The sequence below is a fragment of the Anas platyrhynchos genome, chromosome 1 (genome assembly GCF_047663525.1).
Source record: "Anas platyrhynchos isolate ZD024472 breed Pekin duck chromosome 1, IASCAAS_PekinDuck_T2T, whole genome shotgun sequence".
Taxonomy (NCBI): domain Eukaryota; kingdom Metazoa; phylum Chordata; class Aves; order Anseriformes; family Anatidae; genus Anas; species Anas platyrhynchos.
In genome coordinates, this window is record NC_092587.1 from 93269093 (window position 1) to 93281738 (window position 12646).

General features: G+C 44.1%; 1 protein-coding gene and 1 long non-coding RNA gene across 7 annotated transcripts in view; both read left to right on the top strand.

Annotated features, from left to right (window-relative positions):
- The window catches only part of CD96 (CD96 molecule), a 28353-nt gene extending 18860 nt beyond the window's left edge, over nucleotides 1-9493 (top strand). For all 6 annotated transcript variants that reach the window (XM_072024448.1, XM_072024458.1, XM_072024443.1 and 3 more), the window contains 5 exons: nucleotides 1860-1934; nucleotides 3914-3994; nucleotides 4666-4755; nucleotides 5142-5265; nucleotides 6326-9493. In XM_072024448.1, the coding sequence (XP_071880549.1) occupies nucleotides 1860-1934; nucleotides 3914-3994; nucleotides 4666-4755; nucleotides 5142-5265; nucleotides 6326-6434 (479 nt within the window). In that variant the 3' untranslated portion in view covers nucleotides 6435-9493. The remainder of the gene's footprint in view (nucleotides 1-1859; nucleotides 1935-3913; nucleotides 3995-4665; nucleotides 4756-5141; nucleotides 5266-6325) is intronic.
- A 1716-nt stretch (nucleotides 9494-11209) lies between these two features.
- LOC119717704 (uncharacterized) lies at nucleotides 11210-12003 on the top strand. The gene is made up of 3 exons (XR_005267806.2): nucleotides 11210-11534; nucleotides 11607-11730; nucleotides 11953-12003. It is a non-coding gene; the product is annotated as an uncharacterized lncRNA (long non-coding RNA).
- Nucleotides 12004-12646: the final 643 nt, after the last annotated feature.

Genomic DNA, 12646 nt, shown 5'->3' on the forward strand with positions numbered 1-12646 from the left:
ACAGCATAAGAAACTCCCATTTTAGAGTCAAATAGCATGTACAAAATGGCAGCACAGGCATGATGAGGAAGAGGCGATACAGCTCCACGGTGCTGAACCACTGCCTTCCCTTCCATAGCACCACAGTATCAATAGCAAGAATAAATGCAGTCCATGGGGTCTGCAGCTGTCTTACTCTCCAGACAAAACAAAATGCCTTACAACAGGCTGACTTTCATGAGCCTGTCAGGTGTTGATTGTCCTCCTTCACCTGAGTGATTCAACCCTGCAAACTTCACTTAAAGCAACCATCATTATGTTACAGCAATATTTGCCCAGGTGTGAGTGCAATGCAATTGGTGACATGTGAAGCAGTACTGGAGGAAAAGGCTGAGCAAAAGGATTGATTCTGACCCAGAAAAGCACTGTTTGGGAGGTGAATACCTTCATATGAAGCCTGGGGCAAAGATGAGGTTATATATATGTATGCCAGGGCAGGAACAGAGATTGCAGCAGCAGTGAAATTAAATCTGGCCTCTTCTTGGGCTGCACTCCCCACCCACTAAAGCAGAGACCTGGCTGGCAGCAGGGCACTAAGGGGGAATAATTTTGTCTGTAGGACTATAAATATACAATGTGAATAGAGAGGCTTCCCCTTACTGGGTTGTACATCATAACTGCTTGGGAAGGTAAAATGTCAACATCATAGTGCAAGCCAAAGTTGAGCCATTTCTCTGCTGTAAACAGCCCAGGAAAAAACTGCCTTTTAACCAGTGTCCCTGACATGTGGCAGGAGCACTGTACTGAGTGTGGGTTAGTGCTGCACATCTCTGGCTTGCTTCTGGTTCCCACACCAGTCCCACCATTGCACTTGGGGTCAGACCTTTAGGGTTGCAGCTGAGTCAAGATGCTAAATCCAAGCCTGAGACTTAAAAAAAATAATAATAAAATAAAATAAGGTGGTGGGGGTGGTGTTTCAGTTTCCCTTATTTTGCATGTTTTTAAAATGAAAACCCAAGAGGCAGATGGGAATTAATACAAGAATATAGTAGTATAGTACACAGAAATAGATGGGAGGAGGAGGGGATGCAAAGCGAAGGCTCTTAAATCCATAGCCTGGTCTTTCCTTAACCTCCATCTCTGTTGCCAGAGATCCCCAGGCTTTGACTGCTAAGTTATAGCTGCATTTCTCTTTCTCAGGTTTGTTCAGATGGCACAATGGCACTTTTCCAAAAATGAGACAGGTGTAAGGAAGATGGTTTCTTTTTAGTAAATGTGAAATATTCCTCATGGACAGATAGAGGTCTACTTGCTAACCACCATCTGTCTGCATCTGAATATCAGATAAATAGCTAGTTCATCTCCAGAACACTCACTGCTTCAAAAGAAGATTCAAGAAAAATGTTAAAGAAGTTGGTATTTGGTGCCAGCCGTTGTAGGTGTGAATCCCCCTGTACTAATTTCCTCAAAACTTCTCCTTGCTAGTTGGGAAAACAGTTTCATCCCATTGGACCTGGTAAAACCCTGTCCAAATTTAAGTTTACTTACATCTTTTTCAACACTTTCCGTTGATTTCAGGTTGAAACAAGCCAGTACAATCACAGTTTCTGATTTTCAGCTGAAAGCCAAAAATTCAGGCCTCAATACCCCATGTTTTCTCAGTTTATTCATACAGCTCACTTAACTCCTCTTAAGTTTCTAGCTTGTGACAGACTTTTAAAACCAGACACAGGATTTTCTGGCGATGTTTGGGAGAAGCTAAAATTTCAGATAGTAGTTTACAACTATGTGACATTTAGGGAAGAAAGAGGAAAAAAAATGAAGAACAAATAATGGGGTCCTCAACAGCAGTTTTTGCAAGCATATGTGTTTTTCAACAGGAGAGCTGATTTCTGCCACAGAGACAAAAAGCTATACCAGCATCACAGCATTCACAGAGAATGTGACAACAGCATGTGAGTAGATGATAAATCTCCTTTGCTTGATAGGACTGTAGCAGGGATGCTATGAAGCTAATTAGAGGTGCTGCAAAGTGCAAATGTCGTATGGACTTAGGATGCACAGCTGTGGTGGTCTGGAGTCTCTGACGAAAAGTGCAGCAGCAGGTACTCTATGTGGCTCTCAGTTCACAATGCCTTTGCCAAGCCCATGACATCTGCGGTGCTTATGTTCAGTTGTCACCTGATAGTCATCATGCTGCCATCCAAAAATCATTACTAAACATGGAAAAGTAGTGTCCAAACAGAGAACAAACATCAAGTGGTGTCATCTGTACTAGCTTTTTAATGCTCCACAAAAGCATTCCTCTGCTGAATTGCACTGAGTTAGAAGACAAAGGCTCAAGTCTTCCAAGCCTTAAGGATTTGCAGCAGTGAAAGAGGAATGAAAAATGTTTCCGTATACTGCTTTTATTAGATGTATTTAATTTAATAATATTAAAATTAGGAGGGTTACTATGCAAATGCATTGAGTATTGAGGGCAGTTTATAGACAAAATAAATTACTGGAGAAGCTAAATAAAATCACAGAGCAGCAATGAAATTGTGAGCTAATGTGGGGCTATAAAGGCTGGCTAATAGAACATTGGAAGGCAGCTTTATTAAAGACCAATGAATGAAAAAAAGGTGGAGGTGGACATTTTTTCTCAACTCTTCCCTTCAGAAAACCTTTGTTTGGCAGCAGGATGCCAGAAATTACTTTCTTTTTTAACATCTTGCTTCGTGCTTTCAGGACAGGCAGGACCTGTCAGTGCGCTATTGTATTTGTATGGCAGTCATCTTCTGGCTGAAGTGCAAATACAGCAGCCACTTTCATTATTCTGAATATATTTTTGCAGCACACTGGTGGTTATATACTGGCATATAACCCACAACCACACATTTAGACTGAAACCTTGTGACAACTCCGCTCGCTTTGCGATCCTGCTCGTGCATGGCTTGCCCGTTGCAATTTTGTTAAAAAGCACGCTGAACCACATTTTATTTAAGGGAGGTACAGCACCACTCACTGTCTTTCCTACATCCACGTCTGCCTGACAGCTAGCTGAGGCATGAGCTTGAAGGGTCTTCTGTGAGGCAGCTATAACTGAGAACAATTTCAGAGCACACAAGCACCGATGTGCTTGCTGAGGCATACCAATGTGTTCCAGTATGTCCTCCCAGAGCCACGGGGCTCCTGCAGTGGGGATTATCACTATTAGCTAAATTCTCTGAGGCTGTAACACAAACCATTATGTAAATAATAATATGTAGCTTTCATTGGCATGCTGTATAGAGCGCAGTGCTTTGAGATTTCTAAGTGTATGTCCCTTTTTTTTTTTCTTTTGTCCTCTTCTAAATGGCACGTCTACCATGCTTGCCCCTGTAGAATTTAATACCTGATAAACAAGGAAAAAAAAAAAAAACTAAATTGAATTAACATCAAAAACTCTTAGTGAATTTTTAGAGTGCCCTAAAAGTAGATTGATTTTTTTTTTCTGATTGTAATTGAGCATTCATATATGCTTGAGTGCACATATATATAAGCATATATATTTGGTAGTTTTTTTTTTTTAATTAAATGTATTTATATATTAGCTATGTATTAAAATATGTATTTATACATGTATATATGCACATATATATGTATTTTTTAAAAAAATCTCTCTATATATGTATGTTTGATTGCTTAATCTCAGTCAGAACCAGCATCTCATGAGAAAGCTAGATTTTCCTGGCTCAGCCTGGTTACTCATCTACATCATTTAAACAATGGAAATTTTTTTTCTTGGATCTATAAACCAGCAATTACATGAAAGACTCTCAGGTATCTCTGTTATTCCATTTGTTGTTTGCATCAGGGAAAAATGATGATATAAAATAGCTACAGTTAAGCCTAATGAAGCAGTCACGTACAGGCTGTTACGATCATTTAAGGTTATTACTGCTTTTTACAGATCTGAATGATTCCACCACTGAATCCCCAAAGAACCTCAAGAATGCAACACTCTCATCTGAGGATACAACCCCTGTGCATAGTAAGTGCTGTGATGGTTCTGCAAATGCCGTATAGCTGTCTAGCTGCATATTTTAGCTATTGTTTTGGAGGACATGAACACAAAGCTTGAGAAAACAGGCATGTGTCCTTAGGCAGCACTGATCTTAAAGGCTGGCTGCTTAACTGTATTAGGAAAGGTAAAATGTCTGTCTACAAACAAATGAAATATTATTTTTGTGATTCAGACACAGCTCTTGATACAGGAGACTGAGGTTTCACACAGTCATGGCAGAAGCAGACTCTGTGTTGCTGCTAAGCCACTTAGTATCTTTAGCTTTTTCATTACCATCAAAGAGGCAAAAATCTTATCGTTCTCCCAGACTGCTGTGCAGCTCAGTGCTGGCTTGCTGGAATATCTTAATAGGTATTTACCAGTATTCCCTGTTTCTTCTAATGTCCTTTAATTTGATAAAAGTACATTTCTTTGCCTAGCAGTAGCTTGTAGGCCAAAAACACAATTGTCTCACAAAGTGAACTTTGACACACAGACTCTGGAATTTGATTTCCAGTCCTCAGCAGGGTAAATGATGGTGGCTTCTAAACACAGAATCATAGAATGGTTTGGACATATTGTCTGTTGAAATAAATAATAATAAAACAAAACAAATAACAAGTAAGCTACTAAAAATGTTTTGTACCATATCTTTGCAGGTAATGTGTCCTTAAGCATAACAGACCAGCCTGTTTCAGCTACCAGATGGAAAGGTTTCTTTACCATCATCCCACTGGTCAATAGTACTGGTGAGACCTGATCCTACAAATCCTAAGTAGTGGGAATGGGTACTGGGGGTGTGCTGTGACATGCTGCCTCTCTGTGGAGGAGCTCATGGGGGAACAGAGAAGACCAGTGGTTTCCTGATGAAGTGCTTGTCCGGCTGTGCCTAAATAACCTCATTTAACCACTGGGGAATGGCTGAAACCAGCCTGCAAACCCAGCCAGAACAAAAGTCCATGAATTGGAGCAGTGATGTTCAGGTTTTACAGTGCTCAGCCTGGAAACCCGGCTACCCTGTATTGGGCTGGGGCCACTTTGTCTGCAGGGCTGGGGAGGATCAGCAAGCCAAAGGCAGCAGGCACAAACATCTCTCATTCTGACCAGGTTTGGCTCATTACTGTGTCCCTTGCAGGCAACGTGAAGAATATAGTAGCCAGTCGCTTCCCCTGGCCAACGGTGGTAGCTGTCATGCTCCTCTTCTGCAGCTTTCTGATAGTGTTAGGCATCAGGAAATGGTGTCAGTACCAAAAAGAGATGTAAGTATCAGCAAGGGGAACAGAATGGGTGGGAGGTATAGTACAGCACAAACTCCAGTCTCTGGTGTTTGGACTTCCACCTGAAACTATCCACAGTGTACAAGGCCCTTAAGTATGTGGATCACTAATGCCAATTTTTATACAGGAGTATGCAGTGTAGAGTGGTCTCAGTCTTCTCATCCATTTTGTAGGTTATCTCTAAAATAAACCTTAAAAAAAGAGCTGTAGTGCAGGTTTGGTGCATACTGTAGAGTATAAGGGAAGAGTGCAAGTAATTTTTTTCCCCCAGAGCCTCCCACTTCTATTAGCCTCCCTGCCACCTGTCTTTGCTCTCTCATTTTGCGTGGTTACTTGAGGACATACTTTAATGAAATTGTACTTCTAGGGTACTACAGGAGTTGTGAATAATGTATGTGAAAGTAGGCTACCTGATACACAATCCCAGTCAGAGAAGCACTGACTTTGTAATTACGGCCAAAGTTTAATTCCTTAGTAAAGCATTCAGAAACCCACTGAGGAAAGTGGCATCTAAAAGGCAATTATTTATACTCTTACTACCATTACCAAAATGTTTGAAAAATCATGGAGATCATGGATCATTTGCTGTCCTAGAAAGTCCTTTCAAAACATAACAACAAACCCTATACATCAAAGGTAAAAATTGAATTGATTTTTATCACTGATTTGGGACAGGACCTTACTTTATCTTGGCCTATAAATTGGCAAAAGAAAGAAGTTACAATTCCTTAAATATATCTTCAAAGAGCAGCAGGAGCAGAAGATCCCTGTGATGGCTTTGAATGGTTCACCAGGGCCATGATCTTTTTTTAAAACATGAATAAAGTAAAACTGTGAGGTGGGAGTTCAGAAAGCCATATGGACACCAGGAGTTGCATCGGGGCTGTAAAACAGAAACAGGGAAGTCACAATGTGTAAGAGCAAATGTCAGGTGCTGTTATACCCTCTGCATAGTGTCCATTTACTTCCTCCTGTGAACATTTTACAAATGGTCTTTCATGTGGCTTTTGTGTTATACCATATTTTGTCTCTTCCATTGCAGTATGAACAGACCTCCATCTTTCAAGCCACCGCCACCTCCCATAAAGTACACGTCCATGGTAGAGTCTGACGGGACTCCCCCATCCTACCACGAACTGGAAAACCTGTAACATCGCCTGCGCTGCTTCCGTAGTGCACAGCGGAAGACTGACACATTTAAGAAGCTCTGTCTTTAAAGCAGTGATTACAGGAGTTTGGTGTTAATGACCCATATTAAAATTCAGAGTGCCTAAATGACATTAATGTTGGCAGCTGAGCACTCCTGAGCACACTGACTTCATCCCTTCTCTCTCTGTATGCATTACACTAACACCATTGTGAGTGTCACAGAGAGATTACATGTGCTTAATTTGAATTGGGTAATCAACTGGGAATTTGCTGTCTTGTTAATGGGAGTAGATTAACACATCATTCCATAAGCCTGCCTAAAGAGTGCTGAAGCTTTCTGTTTTACTAAGTGTATAGAGATGACAGCTCTGCTGTATGGACACCATGATTACATGGGAAAACCTTGGCTTAATACCAGCTTTTTGAGACCTACATGAGCAGTTATTACAATTACTTTTTTTTTTTTTTTTTTTACTCTGCAAGTATCAGCTAATATGACCCAACACATTCTATCACTGTAAAGCCAAACCAAGAAGACAGAGAGAGAAAACATGAAAGCAAAAATCAGTAGCTGAAAAGAACACTGAAAGAAAATAGTCTGCATTTGTCACCAGGGGGTTTCAGCACAAGAGCGCTGGGAGAGGTTGGTATGACAAAAAGGGTACCATGCAGGCCCAGTGGACCTGCTGGCAAAGAAGATGCAGATGCCTTTGGTGCAGTCACAAGAAAGAGTCAGTTTGGGGGTCATTTACAAGTAATCAATCGATCAGAGACTTAAGGACTGAAGTGAATACGGACCCTGAGGATAATGCAATGCAACACTCCTTTTGGAAGTCATGCCTTTAAAACAGGAATTGCCCTAGAGTCTGCTTTTCTGAGTATTGTATTTATGGTATACGTGAGAAGAGAAAGGAATATAATCCTTTTATTTTAACTTGTTCTTCATTGATCTTTATCATTTGCTATCTTCAGATTTTTCAGGACCTTGGAGAAAGTGTCCCGGGTGGCTTAAGTCTGTGGAAGGGGCAGTCAGGATTTACCCCATCTTGACCAGGCTGTGTATCTTCTTGCATTGACACTAATGATTAAATGATCGTTCTGGGTGGGGTCACATCAGTGCACTGAATGCATGTCATCTGGGTCAGCAGTTGTGTGATTACCAATGCAAAGTGCAAGAGATGCAGCAGGAGAACTGCTTTTGGCAGCAGTGTACTCTTACATCAATTTAAGCAAGCCAAGATACTGTCCCTGCAAGCTTGTTTGAAAATATATTGTTACCACAATGGTCTTTTTGTAATTAAGGCAAATCAACTAAAATTAAATCATGTCAAACAAAATTGGTATTCTGATTTAGGAATGGGATTTGTATTATTTACTGCTAAACGCTGGCCAATGAGTATCAGGGCTCAGAGCACTGTATTTCTTGTGACTTTACATGAATTATTGTGACTTCACATGAATTACTTTCCATGACTTACTGGAAAGAACAATCTGACACACATTTTAAAGTGTTTTATAGTGTTATTTACCTTCTAGCACAAGGAGTTCTGAGTTCATTGTTAAGGTAATATCAGTGCTCAATAGAAAAAACTTTCCTTCCTCCAAATTATACAGCCTTTGAATGTGCAGACGACTTTACTAATCTGAGCATTTCTTGTGTGTATGGGTTTGTGGAAACAAAGCTGTTTAACTGTTGTCATACCATCAGTCACTGCAAAAGCAGGCTGCTTTTTATGCCTGTATATATGTATCTATTTCCTATATATATATATGGGAAAACACTAGATAGCCGTATTCCAAGGGCTGTGGAGAGCCTCGACTTTCTTCCTTGTCATCAGCTGAGGATGACTGTCTACAGTGTACCAGTCAACGAGGAGTTATTTTATCATTATAGATATTTTAATCATCCTAATTGCTTGATGGCAGAGATGCTCCCTCTGGCACTAAGGTTTTGCAGGGTGCCTTGGGATGCGTTCATGTTTGGGGTTAGCATTGATTTCCACCGGTCCCTTAGCAGGGCCAGACCCCAAAGAGCAGAGCTGATGGATCCACCGCGAAGGGGCGCTGCCGCCCGCTGCCAGGCGCTGCTGGCGGCATCTCCAGAGGGTCTCTCCCCAGAGGCAGTCCCATCCCACGCCCCGGACCCCGCTCGGACCCGGAGGGATGCGAATGGCCCCGAGACGGCCCCGAGACAGCCCCAGCAGGTGGCGACCTCGGCCGCCGCCTTCAGCGCCGGGACCGAGAGCGGGGCTCGGAGCCGCGCCCGGGGGGGAACGGGGGTGGAGGCGAGGGAACCGCCCCTGGGGTAGGTGGTCGTCGGGGGTCCCTGCCTATAGACCTAGTCTGTTCTTCAGGGAAAAGGGAAGGAAAAGATAAAAAATGGCAAGGCAAGGAAAGGTGTGAGATATGTTCATCTGATTCGTGTCAGTATGGAACAGTGCTAGGGCCGCATGGTATGATGAATGTGACCTTCTGTCTTATGTGCCCTTATATAACCACAAGTCTAAGAAAAACAGAGTGGTTAATGTATATAGTTCTTGTATCTTGCAAAGGAATTGTGCAGCAATTTGTGTCAATAGGAGATAACGAAGGGGTTTCAGAATAACTGCAAACTATTATGACTATTGCATGGGACACTATGCAAGTCTCTGATATGTGGCCAAGAGCTTAAGGAGAAGGGAAAAAGCTGAAGGACGACTAAAAGACAAAGCTTGCATGGGACGCTGCACAAGTCTCTGACATCTGGCCAAGACGGACAAAGGAGAAGGACAAGGAAAAAGCCTGGGAGGAAGACTACAAGCCTTCAGCACGAGAGACCCCCAGAGGGACCACCAGAGACTGATACGCATGTGCCAGTGGGAGGGTTCGGATTCCGGGAACTAATTATAATAACCCTGCCTTTTCTAGAAGTTGTAATGAATACGTATTAGCCTAGGAGCATAAAAAACAGCCACCTGATGTAACTTGGTGCGTCTTGCTGGAGCAGAGACTCCCGGTGCACCCAGCGCTGTTTGCTTACCTCTATTCCTTTAATAAACTGTGAACTGTAATTGCAATCCTATTTGGGACTCGGTCATTTATTACGCTCCCCTGGCATAGCTTTAGCCCATTTCCCCTCGTCCTGTCACCAGGCACGTGGGAGAATAGACTACACCCAACCTCTCTACAGCCTCTTTTAAGGTACCTGTAGAGAGTGATAAGGTCACCCCTGAACCTTCTCCTTTCCAGGCTGAACAATCCCAGCTCCCTCAGCCGCTCCTCATAAGACTTGTTCTCCAGACCCTTCACCAGCTTCATTGCCCTTCTCCGGACTTGTTCGAGCACCTCAATGTCCTTCTCGTGGAGAGGGGCCCAAAACTGAACACAGTACTCGAGGTGCGGCCTCACCAGAGCTTCCCTAGAACCACTGGACACACTTTCTTATGCAAGCCACGATGCTATTGGCCTTCTTGGCCACCTGAGCACATTGCTGGCTCATACTCAGCCCGCTATCAAAAAATACTCCCAGGTCCTTCTCTGCCAGGCAGCTTTCCAACCACTCAACCATCTTCAAACTTCCAGATCTAGAGGAATGCTTTGGCTGCAGCCTAAAAGCCATGTGTGCAGAAGCTCCCCCAAGCCAGCCAATCTTCTTCCCACAACCTGCCAGAAAACACCTGTCCTGGTTTCAGATAGGATAGAGTTAATTTTCCTCCTCGGAGCTGGTAGGGTGCTATGTTGTGGATTAGGATGAAAAGAGCATTGATACCACGCTGATGTTTGAACTGTTGCAGAGCAGTGCTTACACCAAGCCAAGGACTTTTCCAGCTTCTCGCTCTGTCCTGCCAGTGGGCACGCTGGGGGTGCAGCAGGAGCTGGGAGGGGACAGACCCAGGACAGCTGACCCAAACTGGCCAAAGGGTTATTCCATACCCTCTCATGTCACGCTAAACAATAGGTAGGGGTGGCTAGCCGGGATGGTGGGGGGGCCATCTGCTCGGGGATAGGCTGGGCATGGGTCAGCAGGTGGTGAGCAATTGCATTGTGCATCACGTATTCCGTACGCATTAGTAGTAGCAGTACTATTCTCGCTGCTATTATTTTTTTTTTTTTCCTGTCTTAATAAACTGTCTCTGTCTCGACCCACAAGCTTCGTTTTCCTATTTCTCTCATCCATCCCAGAGAGGGAGGGGGGAGAGGGAGCGAACGGCTGTGTGGTGCTTAGCTGCTTACCGGGGAAACCCACAGCAACAGCAACGTAGTCATGTAACCAAATTAAAGCCAAAACTTCCAGCCCGGTCCTTGACCTGAATAGGGAGTGAGGATCCGGATCCTGGCACTTATACGTGATAGTTTATGTGCAGCCAAAGTAAATACTGTAGTCAGAGGTCATGGCACAAGATTTTGAGAAGTTCTGCATAAAGAAGAGATCTCAGAGAAGCAAATTTAAATAAAAATGATGTCAAGAAAAGTCATTCTGATGGCTATATTCTTGATCTGTCGTGACTAGACAGATGAAAATCTATGACGGCAATTTTGCCTTTTAGGTCATTTTCTTTTTTCTTTTATGTCTTTCTTTTATTTAGGTTTGTTAATCTTATTTTAACAGCCTCTGTACTAATTTTCCTCACAGAATGACTAGCAGAAATAGGACCCTTAAGTGCCTTTTGTAATTAATTCATTAGGGCAACACTAACCACTGAGCCCCTTGTCAGGTGATTTCTATTAGCGATAAGGAGCAATTGAACCTAAAACACTGAAGCCAGGTTGATGAGCCTATTCCACAAGGTCTCTTACTCCACACATGTGAAGTGACATCTGCCAGGTGGGGATCATTTGACCTTTGCTATAAAGAAAGCATGAGGAGATATGGGAAGAATTGTCACTGCAGAGGAGGTTGAGATTCAGGTTACTTAGGGTGCTGTTCTACTGTCCTGGTGAAATGGACTCAGTGTTCTGGAGTAGGCTGCTTTTTCCTCATGTTTTCTATCATCTCTGTGAACGAGCTTTGGAGACTCTATGAGCTAGTTACGTTGGTGGTGACATCTCAGAACAGGAAAACCCTGGTGGCACTACTTCCCCGTGAAGTGGTTTGGCAGTAACTCAAGTTCAGGATCTGGCAGGTAGGAGTGCCTGGGTTCTACGGTGGTTTTCTGTTGGGGAGCTGAGGACTTCCTTCACATTGTTTTTTTCAGTGAACTTCCATACGTGGATTCACAGCTGGTCCCATTCTCAACGGGAATCCTTTCTCAGCATGGTGTCGTGTCCTGAAGCCGCGGACGAATGATGAAAAGAAAATAGAAATCATTGCACATTGTGGTTAGAATCAACTTCCATGTAAACTATAGCCATGCAAGTACATTCTACTGTTTCACATTCCCTTTCTGTTGTTGTCTGGTTACTACTCCAATATTCAGTGAAATGTGCAAAAAAAAACAAAAAAAAAAACAAAAAAAAACAAAAAAAAAAACAAAACAAAAAAAATGAAATAGCAAACAAAAAAAAATTAATTTTAACATATTACATTTATTCCCTCTCGAGGTCTACCAGTATCTAACAGAGCTACTGCAGCCGGAAGAAAGAGTGGTGGAGGCGCAGAGTGGTGGAGGCGCAGAGAGTGGTGGAGGCGCAGAGAGTGGTGGAGGCGCAGAGAGTGGTGGAGGCGCAGAGAGTGGTGGAGGCGCAGAGAGTGGTGGAGGCGCAGAGAGTGGTGGAGGCGCAGAGAGTGGTGGAGGCGCAGAGAGTGGTGGAGGCGCAGAGTGGTGGAGGCGCAGAGAGTGGTGGAGGCGCAGAGAGTGGTGGAGGCGCAGAGTGGTGGAGGCGCAGAGTGGTGGAGGCGCAGAGTGGTGGAGGCGCAGAGTGGTGGAGGCGCAGAGTGGTGGAGGCGCAGAGTGGTGGAGGCGCAGAGTGGTGGAGGCGCAGAGTGGTGGAGGCGCAGAGTGGTGGAGGCGCAGAGTGGTGGAGGCGCAGAGTGGTGGAGGCGCAGAGTGGTGGAGGCGCAGAGTGGTGGAGGCGCAGAGTGGTGGAGGCGCAGAGTGGTGGAGGCGCAGAGTGGTGGAGGCGCAGAGTGGTGGAGGCGCAGAGTGGTGGAGGCGCAGAGTGGTGGAGGCGCAGAGTGGTGGAGGCGCAGAGTGGTGGAGGCGCAGAGTGGTGGAGGCGCAGAGTGGTGGAGGCGCAGAGTGGTGGAGGCGCAGAGTGGTGGAGGCGCAGAGTGGTGGAGGCGCAGAGTGGTGGA